General features: G+C 44.0%; 1 protein-coding gene across 4 annotated transcripts in view; it reads right to left on the reverse strand.

The window, feature by feature from the left end:
- Positions 1 to 20,215, reverse strand: part of Heatr5a (HEAT repeat containing 5A) — a 104,711-nt gene that overhangs the window by 13,734 nt on the left and 70,762 nt on the right. For all 4 annotated transcript variants that reach the window (XM_021178967.3, XM_029484723.2, XM_029484724.2 and 1 more), the window contains 6 exons: positions 11,249 to 11,485; positions 7,476 to 7,657; positions 6,263 to 6,331; positions 3,961 to 4,140; positions 3,350 to 3,572; positions 780 to 1,025 (listed from right to left, as the gene is read on the reverse strand). In XM_021178967.3, the coding sequence (XP_021034626.1) occupies positions 780 to 1,025; positions 3,350 to 3,572; positions 3,961 to 4,140; positions 6,263 to 6,331; positions 7,476 to 7,657; positions 11,249 to 11,485 (1,137 nt within the window). The remainder of the gene's footprint in view (positions 1 to 779; positions 1,026 to 3,349; positions 3,573 to 3,960; positions 4,141 to 6,262; positions 6,332 to 7,475; positions 7,658 to 11,248; positions 11,486 to 20,215) is intronic.

Genomic DNA, 20,215 nt, shown 5'->3' on the forward strand with positions numbered 1-20,215 from the left:
CGGGGACTCTGGAAGAGCATCAAACGTCCTTAACCTCGGAGCTACCTCTCCAGCCTCCTGATTTCCTTAAAAAAAATCACTGGGCATACATTCTTGAAACTGTTGAGAACAACTCATTGAAAGACACATCAGCATATTCACACACATATACACATATATTTTTAAAAATACAAATACAGAGCAATTTACAACATTTGTAGAGGCACACTCATCTTTCAAATCCTGGGGAGTGGCTGGAGAGATGGCTCAATGGTGAAAAGCATATACAGCTCTTCAGAGGATGTGAGTTCAGTTCCCAGCACCCACTTGTCCGTAACTCCAGTGCCAGGGCATCCAAAGCCTTCTTCCGGGCCCCTGTGTGTGTTTATATACAGACAAAGCAGGCACATACACATACTCATAATTACAACTCTAAGGGAAGCTGGATGTGGACGCATCCTTCGGTAATCTCAGACTTAAGGGGTGAGGCAGGAGGTCCAGGCCAGCCTGGCTTACATACTGAGATCCTGTCTCAAAACCACCCCTTTCTCCCACCAGCCAAATGAAAATTTTGTAAAAAGGACTAAACTTCTCTTATAATTTCTATAATTATCAACTTGATACTGAAGTCAACTTGTAAAAGGATCTAGACTTAAAATTTATAGTTAAAAAAATACACAATACCCAGTTTTATAAATGATGTTACTAACAAGAAGCAAAGAATGAGGTGACAGTCACCAGGAGGGAGGCAGTGAGGCACAAGTCAGGCAAACCCCCAGCCCTGTAGCTCTTCTGCTGACCTAGAATCAGATGGAACCTGTCAGTGTAGACATCCTCGGGGGACTTCACAGCAGCTCCTGATGATGATGAGCCCTGGCACATGGACGTTGGAGTTACAGGCCTTGAGAGATTGGCACCGCCTTCATCTGGGTCAGCGAAGCCCGTGCTGGTGAGCCACAGGGCCGCAGCGTGGAGGATGAGGGCCCAGGAGTCATGGTAGTGTAGCTTTGCACTCTTGCTTGTCTCTGCTGTGTAGAAAGCACCACCTACAAAGGAGGAAACCGTCATGGGCGCCACAGACGCACCTTCCAGTCACCTGTCACCTTTGCTCCCCAGACCCTAAGGCAGGCACTGTCTGCTCTTCATCAGCACAGATGAGCTCTGCAGTCTTGGGTTTGACGTTGTGGACCTCTCACCATCTGTTTTTCTGTAATTCGTCTTACTTTGCCCCACATTTCTGGACATTTGTTCATGCTGTTGTACTGTCAATGTTACTAATGTCTGAATTCTCCTGGGAGTACTGTTGTGTCACAGGGTAAATTTATATGTAGCTTTATATGACTGTGAAGGCTGAGTTAGGTGTGGTGGTGTCTTTACTCTGTGCATTGTGGAGGGAGAAAATCTAGAGTTCAAGGCAAGTCAACCTCAGCCATATAAGAAGCTAAGGTCAACCCGGTGTGGTGGCGCACACCTTTAATCCTAGCACTCGGGAGGCACAGGCGGGTGGATTTCTGAGTTCCAGGCTAGCCTGGTCTACAAAGTGAGTTCCAGGACAGCCAGGGCTACACAGAGAAACCCTGTCTCGAAAAACCAAAATTTAAAAAAAAAAAAAAAAAGAAGCTAAGGTCAGCTTGACCTGCAAGATACCATGTCTCCGAAACAACAGAAAAACGGAGTGGTACAGTGCTTATCCAGTGCTCGTGAGTCAGGGTTTCTCTGTATAGCCCTGGCTGTCCTGGAACTCACTTTGTAGACCAGGCTAGCCTCGAACTCAGAAATCCACCTCCCTCTGCTTCCCGAGTGCTGGGATTAAAGGCGTGCGCCACCACCGCCCGGCTGCTCTTAAATTCAATTCTCAGTGCAGCACACACATTTTCTCTCTCTCTCTCTCTCTCTCTCTCTCTCTCTCTCTCTCTCTCTATCTCTCTCTCTCCCTCCCTCCCTCCCTCCCTCCCTCCCTCCCTCCCCCTCATACACACACACAGACCCACAGACCAAAAAGAAAAAAAATGCAATTTAAAAAGTTAGAGAAAGAATCGTTGAAAAGTCTCAACGACTAAAAAGCACTTGTCCCCAAAACCATGTAAGGCTGGATGGGGTAGCACACACATCTGTGATGTCGGGCTGAAGAGGTCCCTACAGATATCCAAGCAGGGCAGCAAACCACATGGGGAGACAAGCAGTGCAGACTGACTTCAATAAGCTGGGTCAGACTCTGAGGGGTCTGATGCCAGGTGGCTCAGTGTCAGCATACATAACGCAGTGCAATTCCGGAAGAGGTTTCCAGCCAACAAAGAGTCCAATCAGTAAGTCCAATTCCATGTGCACAATAAAGCTTAAAGAGCGACTACGTAGCAACTCCTTTACAAAGTACACGTGACCATGAGGGTAGACTCTATAGCTGAAAGGCCTCTGAGCCCTGAACCCTAGCATAGAGGTCAGCAGGTTACAAAGCACATGTGACATCTCCCCTAAGGATGGCAAGAGGACGGGAAGAGTCTGGGATCATAATTCAGGGGAAATTGGGTGAGGCCTGTCTCCAGAGATACTAGCAAGGTCATCAGGTTGTTAAGAAAATCCACTCCCAGCCTTCTGTGCAGGACACACACACACACACACACACACACACACACCCTCGAACAGGACATGGGACAGGGATGACGACATGACAGGTATTTTATGTCCTCCACTAAGGAGAGGCCCCCATGTGTTTAACATTCCTGGGTCTCTTAGAGCTTCTCTGTGAGTACTCGGACCCCCGTGTGCCCAACCAGAGCTCCTCTGAGGAGACAGGAGGCCGACACAGGAAGATAGAATTCCCAGGAACTTGTAGGTCAGCCTGCCTGGAGAGACCCTGGATTTGTCATGTGTACTTCGTAAAGGAGTTTCCATCAAACAACGAAAAAAAAAAAAAAAAAAAAAAAAAAAGAGAGAGAGGGGGCAATTAATGGATAGTAGGAAAAGGACAAACATAAATTAGAAATCCCAGAAGGGCCAGGGATTCACATAAACAGAAGCAAAGACTCTTAAATAAAATTTAAAATACTATTTTCTACCCTCTAGAGTGGTAAAAATTAAGGAATAAATTCAGTTGGAAAGGTGAGAGGAGACAGACATGTTGGTAGGCACACAGGCTACTGAAGCTGCTCTGGAGACGTATTTGGTAATATCCTATCTGTGAGGACAGATGACTGTGACCTTGGGAATTAAAAAATCTGGTTGTCTACAGAAATGCAACTCGTAGCTGCCTATCGCAGGAATAAAAGTTGTTTAGGAGTAATATGTTGCAGCTGAGCACCATGTACTACAGGAGAAATCTTGGAATAGAAGTTACTGTCACTCTAGGAATTAATTTATTTTACCTCCTTACCTTCAGTAGGAAGCTGGGAAGCAAATTCTGCAGGCAGAGTTAAGAGAGCAAAATCCTGAAGTGCAGCAAGCCAGAGTTTGCTTAGCGTGGCCAGGTCAGTGCAGACTAAGTCAAGAAGACCTGCAGCTGAAGAGGACCCGCTTCTCATGCTGTCTTCAGAGTTAACAGTACTCTTCAAGGCTTGCTTGTGATTTTTATGTCTTTGTACAGCAATTATATAGACCTGTTAGAAGTTATACACTACTATTTAAGTAAGTCTCATTTGAAATTCACAGTGTATTTATTTAACACGGTGACAGAGCTGGTGCTCTCAGCATCTGAGAGGTGGAAGAGGAGAATCACAATTTCATCGCCACCCTCAGCTACATGGGAGGACCTTGCCTCAAAACCCCCCAAAACAAAACAAAAAGTAGGTTAGGGTGTGCCTTAGTGTTATAGGCCTTACCTAACACACCCAAGGATCTGGGTTCAAACTCAGGCAAACACATATATAGGCTTACAATCCCCCTCCCCCCGCCAAAAAAGATTTATGGTATGATTCTATTGCACGTCCTTCAGTGTTTGTAGTGTGTACTAGTTTTCATATCCCCAGTCCATGAAGGAGCACTAACCTCTGCCCAGGCTCTCAGCACAGCTAAGATCTCCATGGTGGAGGCACTCTCATTGTACAGCTGGCTGAGAGCTTCTTTTCCAGCCTGAATCTTCGTCAGGGAGGAGACAAGTAGCTGATGCACTCTGCGGAGATCGCTGAGGTCACTAACAACTCCACTTGCTATCCAAGCACTGCAAACCTGATTTTGAGAAGACCAAAGGTTAGATTTAAAAAATTCTGCATTTCTTGTTTTGAGCTTAGCAGAGCCCACTTACATTTTAGGAATCTAGCCACAGAAATAATTTTTAAAACAAGATTTATTTATTTTTACTTTATGGACACTGGTGTTTTGCTTGCATGTATATCTGTATGGCTTTGGATCCCCTGGAACTGGAGTTATAGATAATTGTGAGCTGTCATCTGGGTGCTGGGAATTGAACCCATGGCGTCTAGAAGAGCAGCCAACACTTTTCCTTCTTCCTTCCTTCCTTCCTTCCTTCCTTCCTTCCTTCCTTCCTTCCTTCCTTCCTTCCTCCTCTTTCTTCTTTTTAACTTATTTATTTACATGAGTGCACTTTAGCTGTCTTCAGACTCCCCGGACGAGGGCATCAGATCCTATTGCAGATGGTTGTGAGCGACCATGTGGTTGCTGGGATTTGAACTCAGGACTCCTAGAAGAGCAGTCAGTGCTCTTAACTGCTGAGCCATCTCTCCAGCCACACAGCCAATACAACAGCTTTCCAGTCTTTTTTTTTTTTTTTTTTTTTTTTTTTTAACCAAGAAAACTAATAAAATGTAACAGGAGAAGAATCAAAAGCCAGGACTTCAAAACTGAAAGGGGACTAAGGCTAAAGCAGGTTAAATGCTGCTCTGTAGTGTGAGACAGCAACGTGAGTAAATTAAACTCCGTACCCGTAATCATAAAGCTCTATTTTAATCTTGAGTATCTCCTCTCATTATTTAAAATTAAGAGATTGAGTGGTTAACTAATGTGACTTAACATTTCAAATTCCAGTGAGGCTGGGTGTGCTGGCACATGCCTTTAGTCCCAGCACTCAGAAGGCAGAGAGACAGGTGGATTTTTGTGATGCCACCCTTGTCTACCCTTGTTCCAGGTCAGACAGAGCTACACAGTGAGACCCTATTTCAAAAGAAAACACTCCAAGGAACAAGGAAGATTTTATTTTTATATTTTGCAGTTCTGGGGACTGAACCCACAATCTCACATACGACAGACAAGTGTTCTTCTACTCTGTTACGTAGCCAGACTCTAAGGAAGATTATGATTCTTCTAATAACAGCTTAGTTGTATTTAAAAAGCAAAGCAAGCCTGGCGGTGGTGGCTCATGCCTTTAATCCTAGCATGGGGGAGGCAGAAGTTAGGCACATCTCTGTGAGTTCAAAGCCACCCTGGTCCAGGACAGCCAAGGCTACACAGAGAAACCCTGTCTTGAGAAAACAAAACATAAAAAACCCCAAAACAAACGACAAAGCAAAGCAAGAACAGGAAAACAGCAGTGGCATGTGCAATGCAGTCAACTACAGTGGCTGCGTCTCTATCCCAACAGCAGGGAGGCAGAAGCAGGAGAAGCAGGAGTGTCAGGACAGATTTGACTAGGTTAAGGTTAGCCAGGGCTACAACAGGTCAGTCCCTAAAACACAAAGGGGAAGCTGGATGTGGCAGAATATGCTCTCAGAGACATGTAAAACAAACTTAACTCTGCCTGAAATTTCTACCTGTGCTCTCCCGACACACAGTTTTTAAGTCAGGAGTTTGGTATCTCAATGCTGCATACATTGTCAGTGTGAGTTTTATCAGTCAAATTCCTCTAATAGACCATTTACCTACCAATTGAGGGGAACGTATCCCACAGACAGGCTTGTACTCAGTGACTGGACCTGTGCAGGGTGATGGCTTACCCTGGCAGGACTTTTTACTGTATTTTACATTTTGTTTTTTCAGGACAGGGTTTTAGCCTTGGCTGTCCTAGCATTTAATCTGTAAGCCAGACTGGCCTCAAACTCACAGATATCCCCCTGCCTCTGCCTCTGCCTCTGCCTCCTGAATGCTGGGATCAAAGGCCTGTGTCACCACACTCTGCTGTGGCAGGATCTGTAATAGGAACAACTGAACCCTGACAAGTCCATCCCAAATGTCACAAGGAAAGGAAAAGAGGTTGAGATGACTCTGAGACTATAAGGAAGACCCTTGAGACTGGAGCTTAGCACGTAGCCCAGGCTGGCCTTGGACTCACGGCAAGCTTCAAGGCTCAGTCTCCCAAGTGCTTGGCTTCTAAAGCTCTGATTTTGTACCCACGTACCTGACATGCTTTGGCGGTGATGTCAGGTGGTGTCTCTGAAGTGAAGGCTGGTCTAAGAGCGGCTCCAACCTGCCAAGGAGTTACACAACACGCTGACCATCAACAAGGGAGCATCACTTTAATGATACTTGGAAATCATTCATTAAGAATAGGTTTCATGGGTCCTGCTATGTCTCCCTGTCGTGTACCTTTTAAAGGTAACGGCAGCACATTGTACCCTGGGGGAAGCATCCCTCCTCAACTCTCAGTCTGTGCACACTGGCTCCAGGGAACCACACCAGGACACTAAGATCTCTCAAGAGTTTTGCTGCAGAGGGGCTGTTTCTCTGCAAGGGCACCAGTGTGGAAAGAGCCATCTTGCTACCACTTAGAGAGAGAGGTGGGGTTGCTCAGAGTAGAGCCAGTGTGGAAGACAATGAGTCCCCCATTTCCTGCCTGAACTGTGTTTCCTGCACCTGCAGCTGTAAGAAGGCAGAAACTCGAGAGCTTGGCCCTACTGGGCTGAGTTACAGTGTCTGTTCCAACACGGCAACCCTTCCCTTTGGCTATGTTTCATGCATATGCTGGCTCTGTTTGCTTGAAAGAAGTTATGGAGCTGGCCAACCAGCTACAGAGCTGTTGTAGAGGGTCTCCTTGTTTCTAGCCATCAACAGACTGCCTGTCACTCAACAGACAGATTACAAAACAGGTGACGGTTACACTCTTATCCTTGGACTCTTAAACACAGTTATAAAGATCCTGAAACCAGGACAAAGCCTGGCCCTTTCCTAAATCTAGAAAACACACTGAAGGAGGTTCCATGTAGCCCTCTAATCTACAAGTAACAGATAAACGTGCGTGTAGCCTGATTACCTACTTACCTCCTGAGAAGCTAACTTTTTACTTTGTAAAAGATTCGCCTACTAAAGACTTCCTGTAAGTTAAAAAGGCGTTAAATATATATATACATATATACACACACACACACACATATATATAAATCAACCCTTAAGAATATAAGCTCCTGTTTTAAGTATACTATTTTGGTTTTACTTGGAGCTTTATAAAATGCTAGCTATTTGATCTGTTCTACATGTATTTTCTGTGCACTGATGGTAAGGGCTTATGTTTGAAGAGTGAGTCTTTATGCACTAAAATGTGACATGACACACAGTCATAGATTTTATCAGTGTTGTTTATTAACACCAGGAAAGTTCTAACAGAAAATGCTTACATTGGCTTGATACTGTTCCAGAATCACATGACCAGGAAACTCTGGCTCTGCAATATCTGCAAATCGTCGGATAACTACTAAGAGTGTGTCAAGGCCAGAGAGACGGAGCTGGTCACTGTGGTCTGTGGCAGCCATGAAAGCCATGCGGATCAAGTCAGCAAGATGGAGCACCAAAAAGTCATCTAGAAGATGAAAAACATGTTTTAGCATGAACAAGAACAGGCTGAAACTACAATTTACATGATGTGATAATGTCTCTCCTTTATTTTATGGCTTAGATTCTCCAGACTGTTTCATTTCATCTTGTGTTAAATAGACTTTTAGGCTAAATTTAACATACACTCAAATATACACAAATCAATTCCAAAATCAAAAAATTACATACAGCTATTCAAAAGCCCAAAGCAGAATTAAGGTTAAGAAAGAGTGGTAGCAGTTTCCTCAATAAACACTTTGTCCAGACTGTCTGATAAAACACATTAATTGTACTTAGCAGGGCCTGGCATGTGATGAACTTGGCAGTAATTTATTCTCTTATGTCAAGTTAATGCCAAACATAGAAATATATAAAAAAAAAATCTCCAGCTACAGGAATAAAAAAAAACTGTAATTCCTTTTGTTCCTAAAACATACTCTTGCTATAAAAATTCTGAGAAGCAGCAAACAACAACAACAACAACAAAAATCATTCAAAAGTGGCCCAGTAATGTTTCCAGAAATCAGCATTACCTAGAAAACATGAGACAAACTCAGAGGTGGAGTCCACAGGAAAAACTAACACATCTTAGTAAAAGGCAACTACGGTCTTGGTTTGGAGTATGGGAGTCGGGGAGCATTGGTAAATGGTACATATGAGAGTCAGGGAGCACCAGTGAATGGCACATATGGGAGTCAGGGAGCACTGGTGAATGGCACATGAGAATCAGGGAGCACTGGTGAATGGCACATGAGAGTCAAGGAGCACTGGTGAATGGCACATGAGAGTCAAGGAGCACTGGTGAATGGCACATGAGAGTCAGGGAGCACCGGTGAATGGCACATGAGAGTCAGGGAGCACTGGTGAATGGCACATGAGAGTCAGGGAGCACCAGTGAATGGCACATAGGGGAGTCAGGGAGCACTGGTGAATGGCACATGAGAATCAGGGAGCACTGGTGAATGGCACATGAGAGTCAGGGAGCACTGGTGAATGGCACATGAGAGTCAAGGAGCACTGGTGAATGGCACATGAGAGTCAAGGAGCACTGGTGAATGGCACATGAGAGTCAGGGAGCACTGGTGAATGGCACATGAGAGTCAAGGAGCACCAGTGAATGGCACATGAGAGTCAAGGAGCACTGGTGAATGGCACATGAGAGTCAAGGAGCACTGGTGAATGGCACATGAGAGTCAAGGAGCACCAGTGAATGGCACATGAGAGTCAAGGAGCACTGGTGAATGGCACATGAGAGTCAGGGAGCACCAGTGAATGGCACATATGGGAGTCAGGGAGCACTGGTGAATGGCACATGAGAATCAGGGAGCACTGGTGAATGGCACATGAGAGTCAGGGAGCACTGGTGAATGGCACATGAGAGTCAAGGAGCACTGGTGAATGGCACATGAGAGTCAAGGAGCACTGGTGAATGGCACATGAGAGTCAGGGAGCACTGGTGAATGGCACATGAGAGTCAAGGAGCACCAGTGAATGGCACATGAGAGTCAAGGAGCACTGGTGAATGGCACATGAGAGTCAAGGAGCACTGGTGAATGGCACATGAGAGTCAAGGAGCACCAGTGAATGGCACATGAGAGTCAAGGAGCACTGGTGAATGGCACATGAGAGTCAAGGAGCACTGGTGAATGGCACATGAGAGTCAAGGAGCACCAGTGAATGGCACATGAGAGTCAAGGAGCACTGGTGAATGGCACATGAGAGTCAGGGAGCACTGGTGAATGGCACATGAGAGTCAAGGAGCACCAGTGAATGGCACATGAGAGTCAAGGAGCACTGGTGAATGGCACATGAGAGTCAAGGAGCACTGGTGAATGGCACATGAGAGTCAAGGAGCACCAGTGAATGGCACATGAGAGTCAAGGAGCACTGGTGAATGGCACATGAGAGTCAGGGAGCACCGGTGAATGGCACATGAGAGTCAGGGAGCACTGGTGAATGGCACATGAGAGTCAGGGAGCACCAGTGAATGGCACATATGGGAGTCAGGGAGCACTGGTGAATGGCACATGAGAATCAGGGAGCACTGGTGAATGGCACATGAGAGTCAGGGAGCACTGGTGAATGGCACATGAGAGTCAAGGAGCACTGGTGAATGGCACATGAGAGTCAAGGAGCACTGGTGAATGGCACATGAGAGTCAAGGAGCACCAGTGAATGGCACATGAGAGTCAAGGAGCACTGGTGAATGGCACATGAGAGTCAGGGAGCACCAGTGAATGGCACATATGGGAGTCAGGGAGCACTGGTGAATGGCACATGAGAATCAGGGAGCACTGGTGAATGGCACATGAGAGTCAGGGAGCACTGGTGAATGGCACATGAGAGTCAGGGAGCACCAGTGAATGGCACATATGGGAGTCAGGGAGCACTGGTGAATGGCACATGAGAATCAGGGAGCACTGGTGAATGGCACATGAGAGTCAGGGAGCACTGGTGAATGGCACATGAGAGTCAAGGAGCACCGGTGAATGGCACATGAGAGTCAAGGAGCACTGGTGAATGGCACATGAGAGTCAAGGAGCACTGGTGAATGGCACATGAGAGTCAAGGAGCACCAGTGAATGGCACATGAGAGTCAAGGAGCACTGGTGAATGGCACATGAGAGTCAGGGAGCACCAGTGAATGGCACATATGGGAGTCAGGGAGCACTGGTGAATGGCACATGAGAATCAGGGAGCACTGGTGAATGGCACATGAGAGTCAGGGAGCACTGGTGAATGGCACATGAGAGTCAGGGAGCACCAGTGAATGGCACATATGGGAGTCAGGGAGCACTGGTGAATGGCACATGAGAATCAGGGAGCACTGGTGAATGGCACATGAGAGTCAGGGAGCACTGGTGAATGGCACATGAGAGTCAGGGAGCACTGGTGAATGGCACATGAGAGTCAAGGAGCACTGGTGAATGGCACATGAGAGTCAGGGAGCACTGGTGAATGGCACATGAGAGTCAAGGAGCACCAGTGAATGGCACATGAGAGTCAAGGAGCACTGGTGAATGGCACATGAGAGTCAAGGAGCACTGGTGAATGGCACATGAGAGTCAAGGAGCACCAGTGAATGGCACATGAGAGTCAAGGAGCACTGGTGAATGGCACATGAGAGTCAGGGAGCACTGGTGAATGGCACATGAGAGTCAGGGAGCACCGGTGAATGGCACATATGGGAGTCATGGAGCACTGGTGAATGCACACTGATTTTATACTGTTAGCATCTAAAACAATATTCATCCTAAATACAGTTCAAAAGAAAATGCTTGCTTGGAAACTATTAAACACAATATACATCTAGACTGGCAATACCAATGTTTTGATTTAAAAATTATGTTTACTAATGTATGTGTGTATCACAGTACATGCAATCACCCTTCTCCCATAGAGTCCAGGGATTAAGCTCATACTTTTTATTTATGCTAACACAACACAAGAACGCTGCGTACTGAGTGCAAGGCAGGAGCCTGTCCATCTAGAGTAAGGCCTGTGACTGCAACGCTTCCTTCTGAAGGGAAAACCAGAGGGACAGCTCTCCACTTTATCATCTGCTCCTGTCACTTACTTCTTGAATCACGTTTTTTCATTTCTTGTGCTAAAGCAATGTCAAAATGAGCGCTGTTTGCATTTTCACACTGGTTAATTATTCTGCAGACACAGTCAGCAGCAAAGACTCTGGTGGCCCATCGAGGATTACTGAAAGGGTGTGGCTTGTCATCCCCTCTGGTCAAAACCGAGGCATCGTCACCTCTGTCGCCTTCTTCCTCCTGCATTGTATCCACGCAAGTTACAGCTGTAAAGTCTTTATGGAGGGAAAACATATGAAACTATAATTAGCAGGAAGACACCACTATTAAAGAATCCAACACACAAATCCAAATGCAGACTACAATTACTATTAATCAACCATACACCTTTATGATAACCTAAAATAGTTAGGACTCATAAGCACGGGTAACAATGTCAGCTGCCAGGCTGATTTCCACACACATGTACCCCATCATCACGCATCACACACAACAGGAATGATGACAACATTACAACATACTGTGATAATTATCAATCCTGTGCATGAAGATGGCTGCACCTAATGAAATTCACAATGACAATAATGAGGCTATGAATGGATTGAAGAAGGCTCTGTCTCAAACCTATCAAAATATTCAGAACACATACCTGTGTGACACACTTTTAAAAAATATTTTTCTTAGGACATTCACAGCTATTATTATAGTCTCAAAGTTATGATTCTATGCACCAATTAAGGAACTCACTCATTATTAACTTTTTCTTTTGAGACAGGGTCAGTTCTGAACTCTTAGAGATCTACCAGCCTCTGTCTGCCGTGCGCAGGGGTTAAAGGCATAAATCATCATGCCGAAATCTGTTAACTCGTTAGCTGCTAATCTTACAAATGAAATGGAACGAATGCTATACAGCAAACCAACCATGTTTTGTTTTTTTTTTTTTTTTTGAGACTGGGTTTCTCTGTGAAGGCCTGGCTGTCCTGGAACTTGCTCTGTAGACCAGGCTGTCCTCAAGCTAAGAGATTTGCCTGCCTCTGCCTCCTGAGTACTGGGATTAAAGGTGTACACAACTATGCCTGGAGTAAGACACTATGTTCCCTTCCTTCCTTCCTTCCTTCCTCCCTCCCTTCGCCCCCCCCCCCCTTTCTTTTTTAATTAAAAAAAGACTCTACAGAAAGACATTTTCCCAATAAGAAAGGATGAAATCAAACTACAGAGCATTAATGAAAAACAACAACAACTGCAGAATAAATCAGACCTGCAGTATCAGAAGTCAAAGTAGAAGGCAGGGTCTAAAGCAACCACGAGGAAAGGACTCATGGTATCCCCTGCGACACGTGTCAGAAAGAGAAAGGATGCTGCAGTGAACATGGGTGAACCAAGTGTAATCTGCTGGAGCCATAGACCTAGAAGCTGGCCTTTCAGGCCTACTGTGCTAGCAATGTGCTCTCTATTGTTTGCACCTGTGATCACATGTGTTTAACTTCCACAGTTACATGTATGTGAGGAAAGAGGAACCCTTGTCCACTGTTGGCTCAAGTGCAAACTGGTACAGACACGATGGAAATTAGCATGCAGATTTCTTAAGAAGCTAGAAGACCAGCAGATGGCTCAGCTATGCTACTTCTAGGTACAGACACGCAAAGGATTCTGTGCCCTGCCACAGACGAGCCTGCTCATCATGTTCACTGCTGCTGTCAGCCCAGCTGCTCATTAGCTGATGAATGAACGGGTGAGAAAACGTGGTACATACACACAGTGCGGTTCTACTCAGCTGAGAGAAAACCGGCATGATGAAATCAGCAGCAGGACAGACGGGACTGGAAATGTACTGAGTTGATAGGCCCAGAAAGACAAACAGCTCATGCTGTCTCTCCTAGGGATCCTAGTTTCCTATTTCTAGGTCTGTAAGTTTAATTTCGAGTGTCTGGAGAAGCTAGAAACCCAGAAAGGGCCCTTGAGAGGGTTTGGGAAAGTGGGACATATGCCATGAAAAAGCAACGGTGGAAAATACTGGGATAAAAAGAGTTGAAGGATGTATAGCAAATACTAACAGGATGAATGATCTTTCTGATATGTTAAATAAATTTGTGTGTGCGCACACACGTGTGCGGGCGTGTGTGTGTAAAGGACTCTGAATGAAGGTACTTTGCTTATGTATTGGGTGATACTACTCCCAGAAGCCATGGGTAACTGAATGAAATCCAGTACCAGGTATGGGATTCAGGATCCCTTTCTATGAGTTCTGGTCAAGGAGGTACCACAGGCAAACAAAATGAAAATACAACTGAGTCAGGAACCTCAGGGAGCATGACTCTAAAACTGAGCACGGGTTCCATCCCATAATCAGCTTCCAAACGCTGACACCATTGCATACACTAGCAAGATTTTGCTGAAAGGACCCAAATATAGCTGTCTCTTGTGAGACTATGCCGGGGCCTAGCAAACACAGCAGTGGATGCTCACAGTCAGCTATTGGATGTATCACAGGGCTCCCAATGGAGAAGCTAGAGAAAGTACCCAAGGAGCTAAAGGGATCTGCAACCCTATAGTTGGAACAACATGATGAACTAACCAGTACCCCGGAGCTCTTGTCTCTAGCTGCATATGTATGGAAAGATGGCCTAGTCGGCCATCACTGGAAAGAGAGGCCCATTGGACTTGCAAACTTTATATGCCCCAATATAGGGGAATGCCAGGGCCAAAAGAATGGGAATGGGTGGGTAGGGAAGTGGGGGGCGGTATGGGGGACTTTTGGGATAGCATTGGAAATGTAATTGAGGAAAATATGTAATAAAAAATATTAAAAATAAAATAAAAAAAAATTAAAAAAAAAAAAAAAAACTGAGCACGGTGGTGCACACCACCATCCCGGCCCTTAGGGCACGGAGGCAGAAGGAACAGAAAAAAAAAAAAAAATTAAGAGACAGGAGAGCTCTTCCGGCCTGACCAGCACCGGGGTAGCTAGGGCCCAGGATCGGCTGACACTCGCCAACTACCCATAACACCCGCCACAGGATCTTGAGACTTCTGGTGAGTGGAACACAGCTTCTGCTCCAGTTCAATCGCGCAGGAACTGAGACTGCTTTGGTTGGGGAGGCAGAAATCCGGCCTGAGTAGGGCCACAAGCCTCATCCGGTCTGACCAGCACCAGGGTAGCTAGAGCACAGGGTCGGCTGACACCCCCCAGCTACCCACGACACCCGCCACAGGATTTTGAGACTTCGGGTGAGTCGAACACAGAGTCTGCTCCAATCTTTAAACAGTGACAACGATAACAACTAACCCCAGAGATTACCAGATGGCGAAAGGTAAACGTAATAATCTTACTAACAGAAACCAAGACCACTCACCATCATCAGAACCCAGCACTCCCACTTCGCCCAGTCCAGGGCACCCCAACACACTGGAAAAGCTAGACACGGATCTAAAAGCATATCTCATGATGATGGTAGAGGACATCAAGAAGGACTTTAATAACTCACTTAAAGAATTACAGGAGAACATGGCTAAAGAGTTACAAGTCCTTAAAGAAAAACAGGATAACACAATCAAACAGGTAGAAGTCCTTAAAGAAAAACAGGATAACACAATCAAACAGGTAGAAGTCCTTAAAGAAAAACAGGAACACATATCCAAACAGATGATGGAAATGAACAAAACCATACTAGACCTAAAAAGGGAAGTAGACACAATAAAGAAAACCCAAAATGAGGCAACACTGGAGATAGAAACCCTAGGAAAGAAATCTGGAACCATAGATACCAGCATCAGCAACAGAATACAAGAGATGGAAGAGAGAATCTCAGGTGCAGAAGATTCCATAGAGAACATCAGCACAACAATCAAGGAAAATGTAAAACGCAAAAAGATCCTAACTCAAAACATCCAAGAAATACAGGACACAATGAGAAGACCAAACCTATGGATAATAGGAGTGGATGAGAATGAAGATTTTCAACTCAAAGGACCAGCAAACATCTTCAACAAAATTATAGAAGAAAACTTCCCAAATCTAAAGAAAGAGATGCCCATGAACATACAAGAAGCCTACAGAACTCCAAATAGACTGGGCCAGAAAAGAAATACCTCCCGACACATAATAATCAGAACAACAAATGCACTAAATAAAGATAGAGCCGGGCGTGGTGGCGCACGCCTTTAATCCCAGCATTCGGGAGGCAGAGGCAGGCGGATTTCTGAGTTCGAGGCCAGCCTGGTCTACAGAGTGAGTGCCAGGACAGCCAGGGCTACACAGAGAAACCCTGTCTCGAAAACCAAAAAAAAAAAAAAAAAAAAGATAGAATACTAAAAGCAGTAAGAGAAAAAGGCCAAATAACATATAAAGGCAAGCCTATCAGAATTACACCAGATTTTTCACCAGAGACTATGAAAGCCAGAAGATCCTGGACAGATGTTATACAGACACTAAAAGAACACAAATTCCAGCCCAGGCTACTATACCCAGCCAAACTCTCAATTAACATAGATGGAGAAACCAAAGTATTCCACGACAAAACCAAATTCACACATTATCTCTCCACCAATCCAGCCCTTCAAAGGATAATAACAGGAAAAAACCAATACAAGGACAGGAACCACGCCCTAGAAACAACAAGAAGGTAATCCCTCAACAAACCTAAAAGAAGACAGCCACAAGAACAGAATGCCAACTTTAACAACAAAAATAACAGGAAACAACAATTACTTTTCCTTAATATCTCTTAATATCAATGGACTCAACTCCCCGATAAAAAGACATAGACTAACAAACTGGCTACACAAACAAGACCCAACATTTTGCTGCTTACAGGAAACTCATCTCAGAGAAAAAGATAGACACTACCTCAGAATGAAAGGCTGGAAAACAATTTTCCAAGCAAATGGTATGAAGAAACAAGCTGAAGTAGCCATTCTAATATCTGATAAGATTGACTTCCAACCCAAAGTCATCAAAAAAGACAGGGAGGGGCACTTCATACTCATCAAAGGTAAAATCCTCCAAGAGGAACTATCAATCCTGAATATCTATGCTCCAAATACAAAGGCAGCCACATTCATTAAAGAAACTTTAGTAAATCTCAAAGCACACATTGCACCTCATACAATAATAGTGGGAGACTTCAACACACCACTTTCACCAATGGACAGATCATGGAAACAGAAACTAAACAGGGACACAGTGAAACTAACAGAAGTTATGAATCAAATGGATCTGGCAGATATCTACAGAACATTCTATCCTAAAACAAAAGGATATACCTTCTTCTCAGCACCTCATGGTACCTTCTCCAAAATTGACCACATAATTGTTCACAAAACAGGCCTCAACAGATACAAAAATATTGAAATTGTCCCATGCATCCTATCAGATCACCATGGACTAAGGCTGATCTTCAATAACAAAATAAATAATAGAAAGCCAACATTCACGTGGAAACTGAACAACACTCTTCTCAATAATACCTTGGTCAAGGAAGGAATAAACAAAGAAATTAAGGACTTTTTAGAGTTCAATGAAAATGAAGCCACAACATACCCAAACTTATGGGACGCAATGAAAGCATTTCTAAGAGGAAAACTCATAGCTCTGAGTGCCTCCAAAAAGAAACTAGAGAGAGCACACATTAGCAGCTTGACAACACACCTAAAAGCACTAGAACAAAAGGAAGCAAATTCACCCAAGAGGAGTAGACGGCAGGAAATAATCAAACTCAGGGGCGAAATCAACCAAGTGGAAACAAGAAGAACTATTCAAAGAATCAACCAATCAAAAAGCTGGTTCTTTGAGAAAATCAACAAGATAGATAAACCCTTAGCCAGACTCACTAGAGGGCACAGGGAAAGCATCCTAATTAACAAAATCAGAAATGAAAAAGGAGACATAACAACAGATCCTGTAGACATCCAAAACACCATCAGATCCTTCTACCAAAGGCTATACTCAACAAAACTGGAGAACCTGGATGAAATGGAGAAGTTCCTAGACAGATACCAGGTACCAAAGTTGAATCAAGATCAGGTTAATGATCTAAACAGCCCTATATCCCCCAAAGAAATAGAAGCAGTCATTAATAGTCTCCCAACCAAAAAAAGCCCAGGACCAGATGGGTTTAGTGCAGAGTTCTATCAGACCTTCAAAGAAGATCTAATCCCAGTTCTTCACAAACTATTCCACAAAATAGAAACAGAAGGTACTCTACCCAACTCATTCTATGAAGCCACAATTACTCTGATACCTAAACCACAAAAAGACCCAACAAAGATAGAAAACTTCAGACCAATATCCCTTATGAATATTGATGCAAAAATCCTCAATAAAGTTCTTGAAAACCGAATCCAAGAACACATCAAAACAATCATCCATCCTGACCAAGTAGGTTTCATCTCAGGGATGCAGGGATGGTTCAATATACGGAAATCCATCAACGTAATTCAGTATATAAACAAACTCAAAGACAAAAACCACATGTTCATCTCGTTAGATGCGGAAAAAGCATTTGACAAGATCCAACACCCATTCATGATAAAAGTCTTGGAAAGATCAGGAATTCAAGGCCCATACCTAAACATGATAAAAGCAATCTACAGCAAACCAGTAGCCAACATTAAAGTAATTGGTGAGAAGCTTGAAGCAATCCCTCTAAAATCAGGGACTAGACAAGGCTGTCCACTTTCTCCATACCTATTCAACATTGTACTTGAAGTCCTAGCCAGAGCAATTTGACAACAAAAGGAGATCAAAGGGATACAAATTGGAAAAGATGAAGTCAAAATATCACTCTTTGCAGATGATATGATAGTATATATAAGTGACCCTAAAAACTCTACCAGAGAACTCCTAAACCTGATAAACAGCTTCGGTGAAGTAGCTGGATATAAAATTAACTCAAACAAATCAATGGCCTTTCTCTACACAAAGAATAAACAGGCTGAGAAAGAAATTAGGGAAACAACACCCTTCTCAATAGTCACAAATAATATTAAATATCTTGGCGTGACTCTAAGGAAGTGAAAGATCTGTATAACAAAAACTTCAAGTCTCTGAAGAAAGAAATTATAGAAGATCTCAGAAGATGGAAAGATCTCCCATGCTCATGGATTGGCAGGATCAACATTGTAAAAATGGCTATCTTGCCAAAAGCAATCTACAGATTCAATGCAATCCCCATCAAAATTCCAAATCAATTCTTCAACGAATTAGAAAGTGCAATCTGCAAATTCATCTGGAATAACAAAAAACCTAGGATAGCAAAAACTCTTCTCAAGGATAAAAGAACCTCTGGTGGAATCACCATGCCGGACCTAAAGCTCTACTACAGAGCAATTGTGATAAAAACTGCATGGTACTGGTATAGTGACAGACAAATAGACCAATGGAATAGAATTGAAGACCCAGAAATGAACCCACACACCTATGGTCACTTGATCTTCGACAAGGGAGCTAAAAACATCCAGTGGAAGAAAGACAGCATTTTCAACAAATGGTGCTGGCACAACTGGTTGTTAACATGTAGAAGAATGCGAATCGATCCATTCCTATCTCCTTGTACTAAGGTCAAGTCTAAGTGGATCAAGGAACTTCACATAAAACCAGAGACACTGAAACTTATAGAGGAGAAAGTGGGGAAAAGCCTTGAAGATATGGGCACAGGGGAAAAATTCCTGAATAGAACAGTAATGGCTTGTGCTGTAAGATCGAGAATTGACAAGTGGGACCTCATGAAACTACAAAGCTTCTGCAAGGCTAAAGATACCATCAATAAGACAAAAAAACCACCAACAGATTGGGAAAGGATCTTCACCTATCCTAAATCAGATAAGGGACTAATATCCAATATATATAAAGAACTCAAGAAGGTGGACTCCAGAAAGTCAAATAACCCCATTAAAAAATGGGGCTCAGAACTGAACAAAGAATTCTCACCTGAGGAATACCAAATGGCAGAGAAGCACCTGAAAAAACGTTCAACATCCTTAATCATCAGGGAAATGCAAATCAAAACAACCCTGAGATTCCACCTCACACCAGTCAGAATGGCTAAGATCAAAAATTCAGGTGACAGCAGATGCTGGCGAGGATGTGGAGAAAGAGGAACACTTCTCCATTGTTGGTGGGATTGCAAGCTTGTACAACCACTCTGGAAATCAGTCTGGCGGTTCCTCAGAAAATTGGACATAGTACTACCGGAGGATCCAGCAATACCTCTCCTGGGCATATATCCAGAAGATGCCCCAACCGGTAAGAAGGACACATGCTCCACTATGTTCATAGCAGCCCTATTTATAATAGCCAGAAGCTGGAAAGAACCCAGATGTCCCTCAACAGAGGAATGGATACAGAAATTATGGTACATTTACATAATGGAGTACTACTCAGCTATTAAAAAGAATGAATTTATGAAATTCCTAGCCAAATGGATGGACCTGGAGGGCATCATCTTGAGTGAAGTAACACAATCACAAAAGAACTCACACAATATGTATTCACTGATAAGTGGATATTAGCCCAAAACTTAGGATACCCAAGATATAAGATACAATTTGCTAAACGCATGAAACTCAAGAAGAATGAAGACCAAAGTGTGGACACTGTGCCCCTTCTTAGAATTGGGAACAAAACACCCATGGAAGGAGTTACAGAGACAAAGTTTGGAGCTGTGATGAAAGGATGGACAATTTAGAGACTGCCGTATCCAGGGATCCATCCCATAATCAGCTTCTAAACGCTGACACCATTGCATACACTAGCAAGATTTTGCTGAAAGGACCCAAATATAGCTGTCTCTTGTGAGACGATGCCGGGGCCTAGCAAACACAGGAGTGGATGTTCACAGTCAGCTATTGGATGTATCACAGGGCTCCCAATGGAGAAGCTAGAGAAAGTACCCAAGGAGCTAAAGGGATCTGCAACCCTATTGTTGGAACAACATGATGTACTAACCAGAACCCCGGAGCTCTTGTCTCTAGCTCCATATGTATCGAAAGATGACCTAGTCGGCCAT

Source organism: Mus caroli, unplaced genomic scaffold (genome assembly GCF_978045245.1).
Source record: "Mus caroli unplaced genomic scaffold, Mus_caroli_1 scaffold_14, whole genome shotgun sequence".
NCBI classification, from domain to species: domain Eukaryota; kingdom Metazoa; phylum Chordata; class Mammalia; order Rodentia; family Muridae; genus Mus; species Mus caroli.